The sequence below is a fragment of the Neophocaena asiaeorientalis genome, unplaced genomic scaffold (assembly GCF_003031525.2).
Source record: "Neophocaena asiaeorientalis asiaeorientalis breed wild unplaced genomic scaffold, Neophocaena_asiaeorientalis_V1.1 scaffold333, whole genome shotgun sequence".
Taxonomy (NCBI): domain Eukaryota; kingdom Metazoa; phylum Chordata; class Mammalia; order Artiodactyla; family Phocoenidae; genus Neophocaena; species Neophocaena asiaeorientalis.
In genome coordinates this window covers 609,755-625,194 of record NW_020173119.1, presented here as the reverse complement: position 1 = coordinate 625,194, position 15,440 = coordinate 609,755, and the positions used below count along the sequence as shown (strand labels likewise).

General features: G+C 39.5%; 1 protein-coding gene across 2 annotated transcripts in view; it reads left to right on the top strand.

The window, feature by feature from the left end:
- The window catches only part of HDAC8 (histone deacetylase 8), a 162,607-nt gene that overhangs the window by 16,035 nt on the left and 131,132 nt on the right, over positions 1-15,440 (top strand). For both annotated transcript variants that reach the window (XR_003003169.1, XM_024744083.1), the window contains exons 4-5: positions 9,643-9,815; positions 12,302-12,396. Coding sequence is in view for 1 of the 2 variants with exons in the window: in XM_024744083.1 (XP_024599851.1) it covers positions 9,643-9,815; positions 12,302-12,396 (268 nt within the window). In the remaining variant the exon portion in view is untranslated. The remainder of the gene's footprint in view (positions 1-9,642; positions 9,816-12,301; positions 12,397-15,440) is intronic.

Sequence of the window (15,440 nt, the reverse complement as noted above, 5' to 3'; positions counted from 1 at the left end):
TCCTTTTATCTAAAAGCATCGTTAACGTCATCACCCCTGGCTTTTATCCACCTCCGGCACCAATCACCTTCCCCAAATCAATGCCTGTAGAAACAGCTGCCACAGCCTCTCGTCCTCATTTGCATAGCCTTGTCTGAAGAGCAGACTGCTCAATACTGAGGGATCCGGTTTCTCATCAAGAAAATTGCATTTCAAATGAATATCTTATGTGTTTATAGGGAAGTTACTAATGTAGTATAATGAGATGCCTGTCCTCCCCCTCCTTTCTGGATAAGCGATTTTATACTTTCCCAAAACCTAAAATTAATGATTGCAGTGTAGCAGATAGTACTGTTACAGTGGTTAGGGAAGCTTTCCCAAAAGCAATCTAGAATGATATTTCATTCATTTATTCATTTAATAACTATTTATTGAATGCCTCCTATGTATAAAGTATTAAGCCTACCCTCAAGGAAGCTGGTGGAAATTTTTAAATTATAGATACACAGAGAGATATACATATATATTCACATTCATACACAGTCTAATAAAATGAAACATGGAAAGTTATAAGAACCATAAGAGATAAAATGCAGTGGGCACTCAAAGGGAGAAGATACTTCAGAAAAGGGCTTAATTGAGGAGGTAACATTTGACCTGGCTTCTAAAGGGTAGCTAATTATTATATCTTTACAAAGTGTGTAAATGTGTATGTGTTTATGAAATCTGGGTCAAGTTTAAATGTATGAGATTGCAGGGGAAGATGCTCTATGCAGAGGGTACAGCAAGATCAAAGTCAGAAAGGCTGAGCTCTGTACAGAGAATAGCAATGGTTTAGTTTGTCTGGACTGTCAAGTGCATGAGAAGAACAATTTGCAAAGATCGGAAAAGTGGGTGGGAATCACCTCATGCCGGACCTGGAATTCTTGGCAATGAAAATTTGTACCATGTTCTGCAAGCGTTTGGGGAACTGCCGAAGGTTTTAGAATGAGGGTATAGTATAATTAGAGCTAAGGTTAGCACTCGAAAAATAATAATGCAGTGCCTGCTACTGCTGTTATACAAAATAATGTGTGAAGTGGCTGGAACAAGCACCTGATGCACGGTAAATCATGGAAGCAGGTATATTGTGGTGATTTAGAACATGGACTGGTGCCAGGAGGCCTGGGTTCAAAAGCCAGCTTGCCACTTAATAGCTGTGTGATCTTGTACAGATTTCTTAACCTCTCTATGCTGCTGTTTCCCCATTATAGAATAGGATTAATGATAACACCTATTTTATAAATTGATATGAGTCACATGAGCTAATACATATAAAGTGCATAGAACAGTGCTCAGTTTTTAATAAAGTACTCGATACATGTTAGCTGATATTATTATCATTTTTTATTCATGAAGGAGATGGAATTTGAGTGAGCCTTTAAAAAATAGATATGATGTAGACATGTAGAAAGGTGACTTTCAGGCACAAGGAAGTGCATGACAAAAAGGAAGTGCAAGGTAAGTGGGGTGAACCATGGACAATTCAGTTTGCCTACAGAATAACGTAGGTTAAGGAGTTATTAGAAAATAAGATTCAAAAGGTAGGCTGGAATCATATCATGAAGGACTTTGAATCATAAGCTAAGAATTTTAAGCATCATCTAAAGACAATGGAGAGATATTGAACGTTTTTGAGTAAGGAAGTGACTTGATCAAAACCTTCCCTAAGGAAAATTAATCTGATGGCGGTGTGTGGGGGGGTGTTGGATTAGAGAGGTAAGAGACTTGAGGCAGAGAAATTAATTAGGAAGCTATTGGTGTAATCCACAAGGAGGTCATAAGTGCTAGATTAGAGTACTGCCATGAGAGCATGAGAGTGGAAAGGACGGAATAGGAGAGGGATTGGTGCAAGTCTGGTAACTGAAGAGGAGCAGGGAAAGGGAGGAATCACAAAGGGCCTCAGAGTTTTGAACACAGATTACTGAAAGGATGGGGTATATTGTTAGAGACAAGGAATTGAAGAAGAGGTAAGATGATAGGTTCAGCACAGTCAAAATGGAGCTTTAAATCACAGATGACTGTAGAAATTGACAAGCTGATCCTAAAATTTATACAGAAATTCAATCCGGAATAACCAAAAAAAATCTTGAAAAGGAAGAACAAGGTTGGAGCACTTCCCAGCTTTAAAACTTACTACAAAGCTACTGTAATCAAGACAGTGTGGTGCTGGCAATGAGGCTAGACATATAGAGCAATGGAATAAAGTTCAGAGTCCAGAAATGTGAACAGTTAATTCATTTTACTCAAAGAGTGCCAAGACAATTCAATGGGGAAAGAATAGTCTTTTCAACAAATGGTGCTGGGACAACTGGATCTCATGCAAAAAAAAGTGGTTTTGGACCCATACCTCATACCATATACAAAAGTTAAGTCCATATAGCCTAAACGGTCTAAATGTAAGAGCTTAAACTATAAAACACTTAAAAGAAAACATAGATGTAAACGTTCATGACCTTGAATTAGATATTGCTCTCTTAGACATGACACCAAAAGCACAAGCAGCAGAATAAATATAGATAAATTGGACTGCATCAAAATTTAAAACTTTTGTGCTTCAAATGACACTATCAAGAAAGTGAAAGACAACCCATAGAATGGGAGAAAATTTTTGCAAGTCATGTATCTGATAAGGGACTTGTATTTATAATATATCAACACTTACGAATCAATATTAAAAAGAAAAATGGCTCATTTTAAAAATGGGCATAGACCTTGCTCTAAAGATATACAAATGGCCAAAAAGCACATGAAAAGATACTCAACATCATTAATCATCAGTGAAATGCAAATCAAAACCACAATGAGATACCACTTTATACCCACTAGGATGGATATCATAATTTTAAAAAAAACAGAAAATAATAAGTGTTGGTGAAGATGTGGAAGAAGAATTGGAACTCTCATCTGTTACACATTGCTGGGGGGAATGTAAAATGGTGCAGCCCCTGTGGAAAACGGTCAGGCAGTTCCCTCAAAAGGTTAAACACAGGGCTTCCCTGGTGGCACAGTGGTTGAGAGTCCGCCTGCCGATGCATGGGACACGGGTTCGTGCCCCGGTCCGGGAAGATCCCACATGCCACGAAGCGGCTAGGCCCGTGAGCCATGGCCACTGAGCCTGCGCATCCGGAGCCTGTGCTCCGCAACGGGAGAGGCCACAACAGTGAGAGGCCTGCATACTGCAAAAAAAAAAAAAAAAAAGGTTAAACAGAGAGTTACCATATGACCCAGCAATTCTACTCCTAGGTATATTAGAAAAAATGAAAACATGTCCACAGCAGCATTTCTCATATTAGCCAAAAATTATAGAAATAACCCAAATGTCTATCAACAGATGAATGGAGAATAGATAAAGAAAATGTGGTATATACAAACAATGGAGTATTATTTGGCCATAAAAAGGAATGAGGTAGTAATACATGGATGAACCTTGAAAACATTATGCTAAATGAAATGAAAGAAGCCAGTCACAAAAGACCACATATTATATAATTCCATTTATATGAAAGGTCAAAATTAGACAAATCCATAGAGACAGAAAGTAGGTTAGTGGTTGCCAGGGGCTGGAGGTCAAAGAGTGGTGGGAATAGGTAGTAACTGCTATTGGGTACAGTGTTTCTTTTGGGGATGATGAAAATGTTCTAGGGAATTCCCTGGTTGTCCAGTGGTCAGGACTCCGTGGTCTCACTGCCGAGGACCCAGGTTCAATCCCTGGTTGGGGAACTAAGATCCCACAAACCACGTGATACAGTAAAAAAAAAAAGTTCTAAAATTCATTGTGGTGATGGTTGCACAACTCTGTGAGTATACTAAAAGCTGTTGAGTTGTACACTTTAAATGGGGGGATTGTATGGTATGTGAATATTGATAAAGTTGTTTTTTAAAAAGATATTTTAAAAAAAGATTTTTTAATGGAGCCGTAGCCATTGATGATGACCAGCTGCAGATTTTTGAGTAGTATCCACCATCAATTGCTTCTGAGAAATTGATAAAGATAACAGAGAAAAAGCTTTTGGATATCATGACACAGAGGTCTCTCTCCCTTCAAGAAAGCAGTTTCAGGAGAGCAGTGAGATCAAAAACTGGATTACAAGAAGTATGTAGAGGTGGCCAATAAGTAGACAAATTTGGCAGTGTTGAAAAGGGGATGAAGAGATGGACAACTTGTAACCTAAAGGAACTGAATCAGTAGGAAGACAGAGACTAAAGATGTAAGAAAGAGCTCATTGCTGATACATGGCCCTTAGAGCAACAGGAAAGAGAATCTAGTGCCCAGCTGGTGAAATTAGCCTCAAGGAAGAGAAGGAATACGAGGGAAGACATTTTCAGGTAAAGAAAAGAGGTAAAAGAAGGCATTTATTAGACATAGCTTCAACCAGCTCACTCAAGCATGAGGCAGAAAAAGTTTGATCTTGAAAGATACACCTCAAACTGTTTCTCATCGTTGACTGAGCTGATTGAAACTATGTGTAATGAATCAGGAGTTACCTCTAGAGAGGGAGTAGAGATGGCGAAAAGGAGTGTTTTTTTCCCTTTTATTTGATAGACTTTTATGTTTGATTTTTTAGCATGAAGAATGTATTCATTATATTTGTATTTTTAAAAAATCAGACTAGATGCTGCAAGAAATGTAGTTGTTTACCAATTGGAGGTGAAGCAAAGGAACTGCCAAATTACACTGTGTACAAAATACCCTACCTTTTTCAAAGCTTCTAATTACCCTTTTCTCTACCCGTCTGAAGCCCTCTTCATCAGAACTCCCTGAGGACTCATTTTCCCTTCCTGGTTATCATTAAAACAACTCTCCCAGAAACACCTGCCTTCCTTTATCCTTTCCTCCCTCCCAGTACCACATATTCATGACTGTCATATGTATATGCTTTTCTTGTGTGTCAGTGTGTATTGCCCTATCAATTCTACCATAGGAATAGCTCCCAAATCCATCTCTTCCTCCCGACCCTTGCTGCCACTGGCCTGGATGGTTGCAAAAAACCTCTTGATGGGCTTCCCTGGTGGCGCAGTGGTTGAGAGTCCGCCTGCCGATGCAGGGGACACGGGTTCATGCCCTGGTCCGGGAAGATCCCACATGCCGTGGAGCGGCTGGGCCCGTGAGCCATGGTCGCTGAGCCTGCGCGTCCGGAGCCTGTGCTCCGCAACGGGAGAGGCCACAACAGTGAGAGGCCCGTGTACTGCAAAAAAAAAGAAAAAAAAAAAACCTCTTGATAACCTTCACTGTATCCTACGCTGTAATCAGAGGATCTTTTCAAAATGTAAATTTAATCATGCCTTGTGCATGTGGTGCACACGCACGTGCACACAGATGTTTGAGACATTTCATACCCTTTAATGAATTCTTTTCTATTGAAGTATAGTTGATTTACAATGTTGTGTTAGTTTCTGATGTACAGCAAAGTGATTTATATATTCTGTTTCATATTCTTTTCCATTGTGGTTTATTACAGGATATTGAATATAGTTCCCTGTGCTATACAGTAGGACCTTGCTATTTATCTGTTTTATATATAGTAGTTTGTATCTGCTAATCCCAAACTCCTAATTTATCCTTCCCCAACTCCCTTTCCCTTTTGGTAATTGTAAGTTTTCTATGTCTGTGAGTCTATTACTGTTTTGTAAATAAATTCATTTGTGTCATATTTTAGATTCCACATATAACTTATATTATATGATATTTGCCTTTCTCTGTCTGACTTAGTATGATAATCTCTAGGTCCATCCATGTTGCTGCAAATGGCATGATTTCATTCTTTCTTATGGCTGAGTAGTATTCCAGTTATATATATATGTATATATATATATATACACATACATGCACACACACACACACACACATACATACATACATACCATGTCTTCTTTACAATTCATCTGTCAGTGGACATTAAGGTTGTTTCCGTGTCTTGGCTGTGAACACTGGGAATGCATGTATCTTTTCAAATTAGAGTTTTCTCTGTATATATGCCCAGGAGTGGGATTGCTAGGTCGTATGGTAGCCCTATTTTTAGTTTTTTAAGGAACGTCCATAGTGTTCTCCACAGTGGCTGTACCAGTTTACATTCCCACCAACAGTGTAGGAAGGTTCCCTTTCTTCCACACCCTCTCCAGCATTTGTTATTTGTAGACTTTTTAATGATGGCCATTCTGACCAGTGTGAGGCAGTTTTGATTTGCATTTCTCTAGTAATTAGTGATGTTGAGCATGTTTTCATATGCCTCTTGGCCATCTGTATGTCTTCTTTGGAGAAATGTCTGTTTAGGTCTTCTGCCCATTTTTTGATTGAGTTGTTTGGCTTTTTTGATATTAAACTATATGAGCTGTTTGTATATTTTGGAAATTAAGCCCTTGTCAGTCCATCATTTGCAAATATTTTCTCCCATTCCAGAGGTTGTCTTTTCGTTTTGTTTATGGTTTCCTTTGCTGTGTAAAAGCTTATTAAGTTTGATTCCGTCCCATTTGTTTATTTTTGCTTTTATTTCTATTGCCTTGGGAGACTGACCTAAGGAAAACATTGGTATGATTTAGAGACATTTCATAGCCTTTAAGTAAAAGTCCAAACTGCCTGGCCTATCTGGCCCTTTGTGCTCTAACCCACGTTTACTTCACCAGCCTCACTCCCACCACTCCCTGCTCCAAGCCTTCATGCTCTGGTGTGTGCAGTTCCTTCTGTAAACCTAGTCCCTTACCCATAACCCCCACAACCCTCCCTGCTTCCATTTTCCATACCTTCACCCCCATGTGCCTGTAAACTTCTCCTAATTTTTTATTTTTATTTTTTTTGCGGTACGCGGGTCTCTCACTTTTGTGGCCTCTCCCGTTGCGGAGCACAGGCTCTGAACACGCAGGCTCAGTGTCCATGGCTCACGGGCCTAGCGGCTCCGCGGCATGTGGGATCTTCCCAGACCGGGGCATGAACCCATGTCCCCTGCATTGGCAGGCGGACTCTCAACCACTGCGCCACCAGGGAAGCCCTTTTTTTTTTTTTACTTTTTATTTCAAGATAATCATACATTCACAGAAAGTTGTAATAAAATGTACGGGGAAGTCTCTTCTTCCTACAGCCTCCTCCAATGTTGCCATCTTGTACAATTATAGTATAACATCAAAATCAAGAAGTTGACATTGGTACAATCTATAGAGTTTATTCAGTCTTCACCAGTTAATACATGCAGTCTGTGTGTGTGTGTGTCTGTGTGTGTGTGTGTCTGTGTGTGTGTGTGCGCATAGCTTTGCATAACCACAACCACCAGCACAGTCAAGGTACAGAACTGTACCATCACCACAAGGCTCTCTCATGCTACCCTTTTATAGCCACATTCATCCCTAACCCCTGGCAACTGCTAATCTCTTCTCCATCTCTCTAATTGTTTCACCAATGGTATATAAGTGGAATCATGCAGTACAGATTTTGAGATTGGCCTTATTCACCCAGCATCATTCTCTTGAGATCCATCCAAGTTTTTTGCATGTATCAAGAGTTATTTCTTTTTATTGATTAGCAGTATTCCAATGGTATGGGTGTACTGCAATTTGTTTAACCATTCACTTGTTGAAGTACATCTGAGTTGTTTCCAGTTTGGGTTGTTAAAAATAAAGCTACTATGAACATTCATGTACAAGTTCCTATATGAAAATAAGTCTTAACTTCTCTGGAATAAATGTCCAAGAGTGCAATTTTTAGATTGTATGCCAAGTCCATTTTTAGTTTTGACAGGAACTGCCAAATTATTTTCCAGAGTGTCTATACCATTCTATATTCCCACCCAAAAGGTCTGTGTGATCTAGTTTCTTCACATCCTCACCAGCAATTTATATTTTCACTGTTTTTCATTTTAGCCACTTTGATAGGTGGCTCACTGTATTTCTCATCTTTTAAAACCTGACAAGAGTTACTCTACTTCCTCCTCTGTGCCATCACTGATATTTCATTTATCATTGTGTTTTAATTATTTATCGATATAGTCCGAGTCTTCCCCTCTGTTCTGAGCTACGTGAAGATAAGAGCTGTGCCATATTCGTCATTTTTTTTTCCTGCAGCATCTGATACAGTTACATACTGGACACACAGAGGGCACTCAGTAAATGTGTACAAAGTAAGGGAAAGAATGAAAATGGAAAAAACGTTAGTCTTGCTTCCCTCCCCCTCCTCCCCGTTAAGCTGTAAACCTTTCTAAAACAGAAATCACACCTTCCTCTGTGTCTCCCAGCAGCAGCTAATAGGGTGCTCTGTACCTGTAGCTGCTCAATAAATGTTGGCTAACTATTCAGGTGGCTTATCTTCCCTCTGCACCCAGGAGATAAGCACATGAAAGAGAGAATAGGCCTGAGTATTCCTGTATTAAAGATCATATGTCATAAGTTTTATAATATCTTATAATCTCCACAATCACTGAATATTTGTCTGTGTAGATGAGAAATCAAAACAAAACGGTCTTTTGAGTCAAAGAATGCCTCTGCAACTTAGCACTTTTCAATAGTTTCAATACCCTGGTTACATATGAATTTTGGAGGACAGCATTTCATATCCCTGCATTCCTTTTGCAGTTTCAGAAGGATCTGGAATTTTTCTATTTTTGCTGAACTGGTATAATTTGACATGTTGATTATGAAGGGGTCATTAACCCCAAACATTTTTTATCACTTTTTGACTCTGCATTTTCTCAACTCTGAAGTATGTTAATTTGCACTTGTTTATATGTCTCTGTAGGAGTTACTCAAGCCCTAGAGGACTGGTATATGTTTTGTCTGGGAGCTAGATTGTAAGCCCCTTGAGAGCAGGGACCTTATAACTCCTAGGAATGCATCCTGGACATTGTCAACATTCAATTAATGATAATACTAGAAACTTGCCTAAGGTCATCTGTCACAATAACAACTTCCTTTTCATCTCTAAGGCTTCTAACTGTCAGGAAAAGCTCTTAGGTTGATTTGATAACATTGAATGATTCTACCCAAAATTATGCTCATTATTACCCACTACAATTTGTTCTTTAGAGTGCTTTCAGATTTATAATTTTGGATCAGATATTATGGTTCCCTTCCCTATAATACCCTAGTTACATCCAAGTTTGAGAAGGCTGCATTTCATAACCCAGAAGTCTTTTAGCCTAATACAAAGTAAGCTGATAACATCTATGCTTTCAAAGCGTTTAATTCTCTTCACCAACCCTCATTGATAACTAGGTGGTGAACTCCAAGTATGTTGACAATCTTAACTTATCAGAAATAATCCTTAATTCAGTGTATTGTCCTATTTTCACAGATTATAAAATGGAGTAAATGTATACTAAACCAGTCCTATGGCTGTTGAAGTTAAATTGATATGAATATTTAAAGGAAGTCTGAGTTCTAAAACAGAAAAGCAAATTTGGTCCTTGGTGAGGATGGAGGTAGGGGGAAATTTTTTTGTAAGTCAGGTTTTCTGAGCTACAGTTTACATGCAGTCTGATTTACCCCTTTTTAGATAGAAAGTTTGATGAGTCTGACAAGTTGAATTTTTTCCCTTCACTATTTGCTGATTCAACTATACTTCCCACTACCCTCCACAACCACCCTTAGACCAAACTGCCCTATCTTTTTCTGACATTTTGTCTCCTTTTTCTTTTCCAGTGTACTAAAGGAGGTGTACATAGCCTTTAATCCCAAAGCAGTGGTCTTACAGCTGGGAGCTGACACAATAGCTGGGGATCCCATGTGCTCCTTTAACATGACTCCAGTGGGAATTGGCAAGTGTCTTAAGTACATCCTTCAGTGGCAATTGGCAACGCTCATTTTGGGAGGAGGTGAGTACAAAGGAAGGTCACCAGGAGAATTTGTTGACCTTCCCCCATGTTTTGTCCATTGACACTGAGGAAAACTTGGCTTTCTAAGATTGGATAATACCAACCTGCCCATGGTCCAGAAGCCTGAGTCAATGAACCTGCCACCTTCACAGTTCAGCATAAGGAAGTACTCTGACACACTTCTCCTCCTCAGCCTGGCATGTGCATTGACTCCTTGGCACTCTGAAGTCTAACTTTCCATTCCTGAAGCAAAGGTGCTTTGGTTAAAGGTGACATCAGATCTTATTAAGAATAGAGAATGTTAACCCCAGTGGACTTTGATCCATCTTCTCTCAGTATAGCCTATGAGTCCCAGTTCTAATCATTATCTTTTGGAAACATACCACTAAAATTCTAACCCTACTCACATATAAGTAGTAAACACATGAATTAATTGAATATCTAAGCTGAATTCAAGAACAACTTCTCCCCCACTAAAAAAGCATGGATTTGTTACAATAAAGCAAAATTGAGAGATCTAAAGTGTCTCTTAGGCATTTTTGCCTTCAGAGTGTACTGATGTTTTGTATTACTTAACCATCAGAAAGCTGGGTCTATTCAATAGAAGCATTTACACATTTGTGAAAGGAACCTTTCACAAACCTCAACTACCTTTGAAGCTGCCTTGCTTAGAATCTTCTGTCTATCTGGCACAATCTTTATTCCATTAGATGAATGGACTGGTGTGTTAAAATAACATGGTCAAGCAGATTGAGCTTAAAATGTATGTATTATGGAAGCGCTAATAGTTTGTTGTTTGTCAAAGTGTTGTAAAAACCGAATTAGAGGAGATTGTGGGAAGGCCTTATGAAAATGAGTGAGCATTCAACACAAATACACAAGCCTGGTCCTTGGGCAGCCTCAAACCCTAGAGGGATCGAAATTAAAGGTGCTTACAAGAGACAACCTCTCATGAAAAGCTGGCGAGAAATGTATTAACTTCAACTCAAGGAAAAGATAAAATTGATAGGTGCCACGGACATATTACTTTCCTTGACGGCACTAAAGACAGTGATTATGACACAGGTAGGGCCAGGGGGAAGAAGAAAAGCCCTTTCCTCAATATACATCTGTGTGAATCCGACTTTTGTTTAAGGCTACAACCTTTACTTAACTCTTTGCTTTCTCAGCCCCAAGTCTTGGCTTTTGAATATATAGCTCTTCTTATGTAATATGTGTATTCCTGAAAATACTTGTGCATAAATGGAATTTTTGCAAATCAAATCATACTGTATGTATGCCAGAGAGAGCTTGCTACTTAAAACCTATGGGGACTCTTTTTGAAATCAAATAATCATACCCAATAATTTGATCTGATAAATTCAGATTTTCCATGTCAGGAGTGTTTAAAGTAATACCTGTACCATTTCACTTCAATTCTCAACCCCCAGTAACACATAGACAATTGGCAGAGATGGCCACGTGCCCAAACTTCAGTGGATCCCATTGAGGCCAAAAAGACACATTGCAGAAGCCCCAGCATCCCGGACCTTTCAAGGAATAGAAAGGCTTAAGAAAAGGGCACCATATGTCTCAATCTATACATGTTATTCCAGTGTAATTATTAATAGTGTCCCTTTTTTACTCTTAAAAGTGTACCATTGTGGATGATAAATGATATGGTCACCCTACCTAAAATAGACCAGATTCTATTTCCCTCAGGCTGCACTGAGGTTAGGAAATCTTTCCATTTTATCCTTACACTCTTGGAATTTAGTTAAAAGCCAAATGTTATAGTGCTTGCATGGCAGAACACATCTATTCAGCACAAAAATATGCTGATTATTAGCCAGTATAATATGGCTGCTGGGTGACTGTGACAGGACCTGACGAGGTGAGTCAGAGCGTCAATCAGCAGTCCTTTTCTCATCTCATTCTCTTTGATCTCTGCCACTAGGCCTGTATTTTGTGGAGAAAAGGAATGCTGAAATGAAAAGAAAGAAGTCTGTTTCTGTCAGCATTTTCCTTTTCTCTTTCCTGGAGGTTTTCAGGGCTATATCTGCCAACAGCTTTAATATACAAGTTACATCCAGCAGTCATTTTATAGAATTGTTACAAAATTCATCACAGAAACCTTCACTTTGAGTAGGTCACCTCAAAAGATCTGGGTTCCAGGGATCTCAATCTTACCAATGACTCTTGGTGGAATTGAGGACTTTGGAGTCCTCGGGTGCATATTTGTTCGGAGATGAGGGCCTTTTTAATCTTTGTAGGCCTTGGACTTCCCAGTTCCACATTGTGCATGGTCTGACTGGTTCACTAAAGACTGCCTACTAAGTAGTTCAAAAATATCATAAAGGGATGTTTAGGTGAAATTCTGCAAGCAAGTTAGAATTATCTTTCTAGCCCTTTTGTTAAAACATTTTTCTCTCCTTCCTTACCCCCCTTCCCTCTCCTGCTGTTCTGTGACTATTCTTTCCTAACTTCACAATTCTTGATGGAGACAGGAGGCTATAACCTTGCCAACACGGCTCGATGCTGGACATACTTGACCGGGGTCATCCTAGGGAAAACACTATCCTCTGAGATCCCAGATCATGAGGTAAGTAAGGCTCTGACAAGTCCTCTCTTCTTTAAGGGGAAGAGCTGAGTCATTCCACCTAATCAAAATCACGTCCTCACCACTCAATACCGTTTTGTTGAGAGACACTCCAATAACAATAACACACTGTCTTGGCAGAATAGTGGACTCTTGTTCCAAAATATCCAAGACCTTCTGCCTTTTTTTACAAGAGATCTCAAAGGCCAACCAACTTTAATTTCTCAATTAATTACAGAGACTGTGGGAAGGGGTCACCTGTTCACACAAAGAACTCTTTGGGATATGTGCATATTTTCATCCCCTAGACTCAAAAAAGAAGGGGCAATTTTTTTTAAATGTAGAAGCTGGGTTCTCCTCTATCTTTAAAAAGTCCTATTGGTGGTATGTCAAACCTCTGTTCTTTGGTGGTAGTCCTGGTCTCTCAATTTTCTTTGGCTGATGTAAAATTTAAAAAACACACAATCACCACCAAGACAGGTCTGGTATTTTTCCAGCGATTAGTGGTGCACAAAAGTTGGGGCAGGACCATCCAAAATGTGAAACATGTCATTTGAACCTTTGCCATTTTCTTTAGTCATATGAGATGGGCTTTATGTTTTCCAAGGCATAGATGTCTGTCCTAGTTTTCTCAAAACAGGTGTCATAGAAAGCTCTCTGAGAGCTGTGAGTGTGCTGATGATCCCCTTTATCTGAAGGTGTACCCCTTCTCTTCCCACCCACCCTGACACGTGGTGGGAAGCATGTTATCATAGATCAGGATGTGTCCTGCAGGCTTTAGACTGTGACTTATAATAATGAATCAGTGGCTGCAGCCCCACCTTCTCAAGCCATCTCCCAAGGAGTCGAGATGGTACTTGGGTTATAACATTTTGATTCCTGCTCGATGCAGAAGCTGTACACTTGGGAGCATTATGCTTTTACAAGTTACTCTTATTTTTTAAAAACTAGAAACAAACTAATCTTCCAATTTTCTTCTAACCACAGGTGAGGTATAATATGTATCTCAGAAAAACCACTCTATGTGTCTAGAATACAAATAGAAGGCACTCTATAATTTCAGACAATTTGCTGGTGTCAAGGTTAATAGAAATCTCTTTTCTTGACTTGACTTACCTTTATTCAGTATTTGGAAGCTTTATGAAATATAAAGGTAAGCGAACAAATTACATTTGTGAACAAATATAATCGCTGTTATTGCCGTGGGAATATCTCAGATTGCATTGCAATTTAAAGCGCTGAGACTTTGAAAACTGATCAAGTTATGTCAAAAAGTAGTTTTAAGATGTAGAAGCCTGAATTGAGAATGAGTGTTCTGTTCCTAGGAAACAATGCAAATCTATAGATTCATCTATCTTAAAAGGTTGATAAAATTTTAATAAAGGTGAATACTGCCTCTGGTACCTGGAGATGCCTGGCTGGTTGTGGACTTGGCCTTCTAGATAGACATGTCCTGTCTTTATACTGATATAGCCTGCTAGATTAAATGAGATATAATGTACGTCAGGTGCCTAACACACAGTTCTTGGCACACAACAGGCATTTTTGAAATGCAAGTTTTCTCCTTCCCCTTTGTATGCACCTAACAACTTCTGATACCCAGACATTTATGACTTTGTCATTCATAAATTTGTCCAAACTCTTTCGAATCCCTTCTGTCATATCCTTCTGGTATAAGAGATATGAGTCATCCAAGAGGGAACAAAGAAGAAAATTGAAATGACAGTCTTCCAGGTACAATAAGATAACATTTTAATGAAAATTGCCAAAAATAGCCCACACAGTGTAAAGGCATATGTAAGTTTTGTGCCACAATACACAGTTGCACACAAATATCCTTGCAGTTCTCTGTAATCAGATCAACAAATGGTGGCTCAAAAAATATTTACTGAGCGCCCGTTGTGTGCCAGGCACTATACTAGGTGTCTTGGAAGATACAAAGACACTAAGACATCATCCCCTACCTCAAACAGCCTGGGATAAAGGGGGGTATGAGTGCTGAGGAGATATGTAGATACATAAATAAATATATTACACAGCAGAATAAGAGCCACAAGACTATAGGAACAATGGCTATGGATATGTGCCTCAAATATAAAGGGGATATAAAAGAGTGCACAAAATACCCTGCCCTCCATAAGCTGAAAATGTAATTGAGAAATCTAATCGGTGAAAAGGTCAGGACAGTGCAGCAGGCAGCCACAGTCTGCTGGCTAACCCCCTCACTGTCTTCCCTCTCAGTCTCGGCTTTTGTTCCTCTGTCTCCTAGGATAATAATCCTCCTCCTCCAGATGCCCTTTCCCCATCTCTCTATGATCTTCCTCAGTCCAGCTTAAAGCCCTATGCCTTTAAAAATCCCTTACCTAAATATACCAAGGCCCTTTGAGCTCTTCCTTCACGTTCATTTGTTCTTTTCATTCCTTTACCAAATATTCATTGGGCCCATACTGCTTGCCAGGCCCTATTCAGACCTGATAGAGGGATACAAAGATTAACAAGATAAGCCCAGTGCTCTAAAAAATCTCATCATCTAGTAGAGGGGACAGAACAATGTGCTCAACCCAGGACAGATGAGGAGCGTAGAGGAAGTGTTTCACCAAGACTTTAAATTGAATATTGGAGGTTGACTGGGAGTTTGCCAGGTGAAGAAGATGGAAAGGCATTCTGGGCAGAAGGAATAGAAATTGGAAAGGACCTGGTGCCTCGTGTGACCAGGGAGAAGTTTGATATAGTGGAACACAGTGTTTATGAGAGAGAGAGAAGGATTAAGGCTTGAATGGAAATTGGAGCCAGATTATGAAGAGCCTTGAATGATGCACTAAAGAGCTTGCACTTTCTTCTGTGAAAACAGATGAGCTTTGGTCTTTAGAAAGCTCACTTGATAGAGCATGGAAGTTACATTGCAAAAGGGAGAGAGCTGAGAAAGTCAAACCTGTTAAGAGGTTCAAGGACACTCCTATCATGCTCAAGTCTGTACCACTCCTTTGGTCATCTGTGGTTTCGGTTGTCTGCATTCCCCTTTAGTGCTCATCAGAGTGTTAACACCC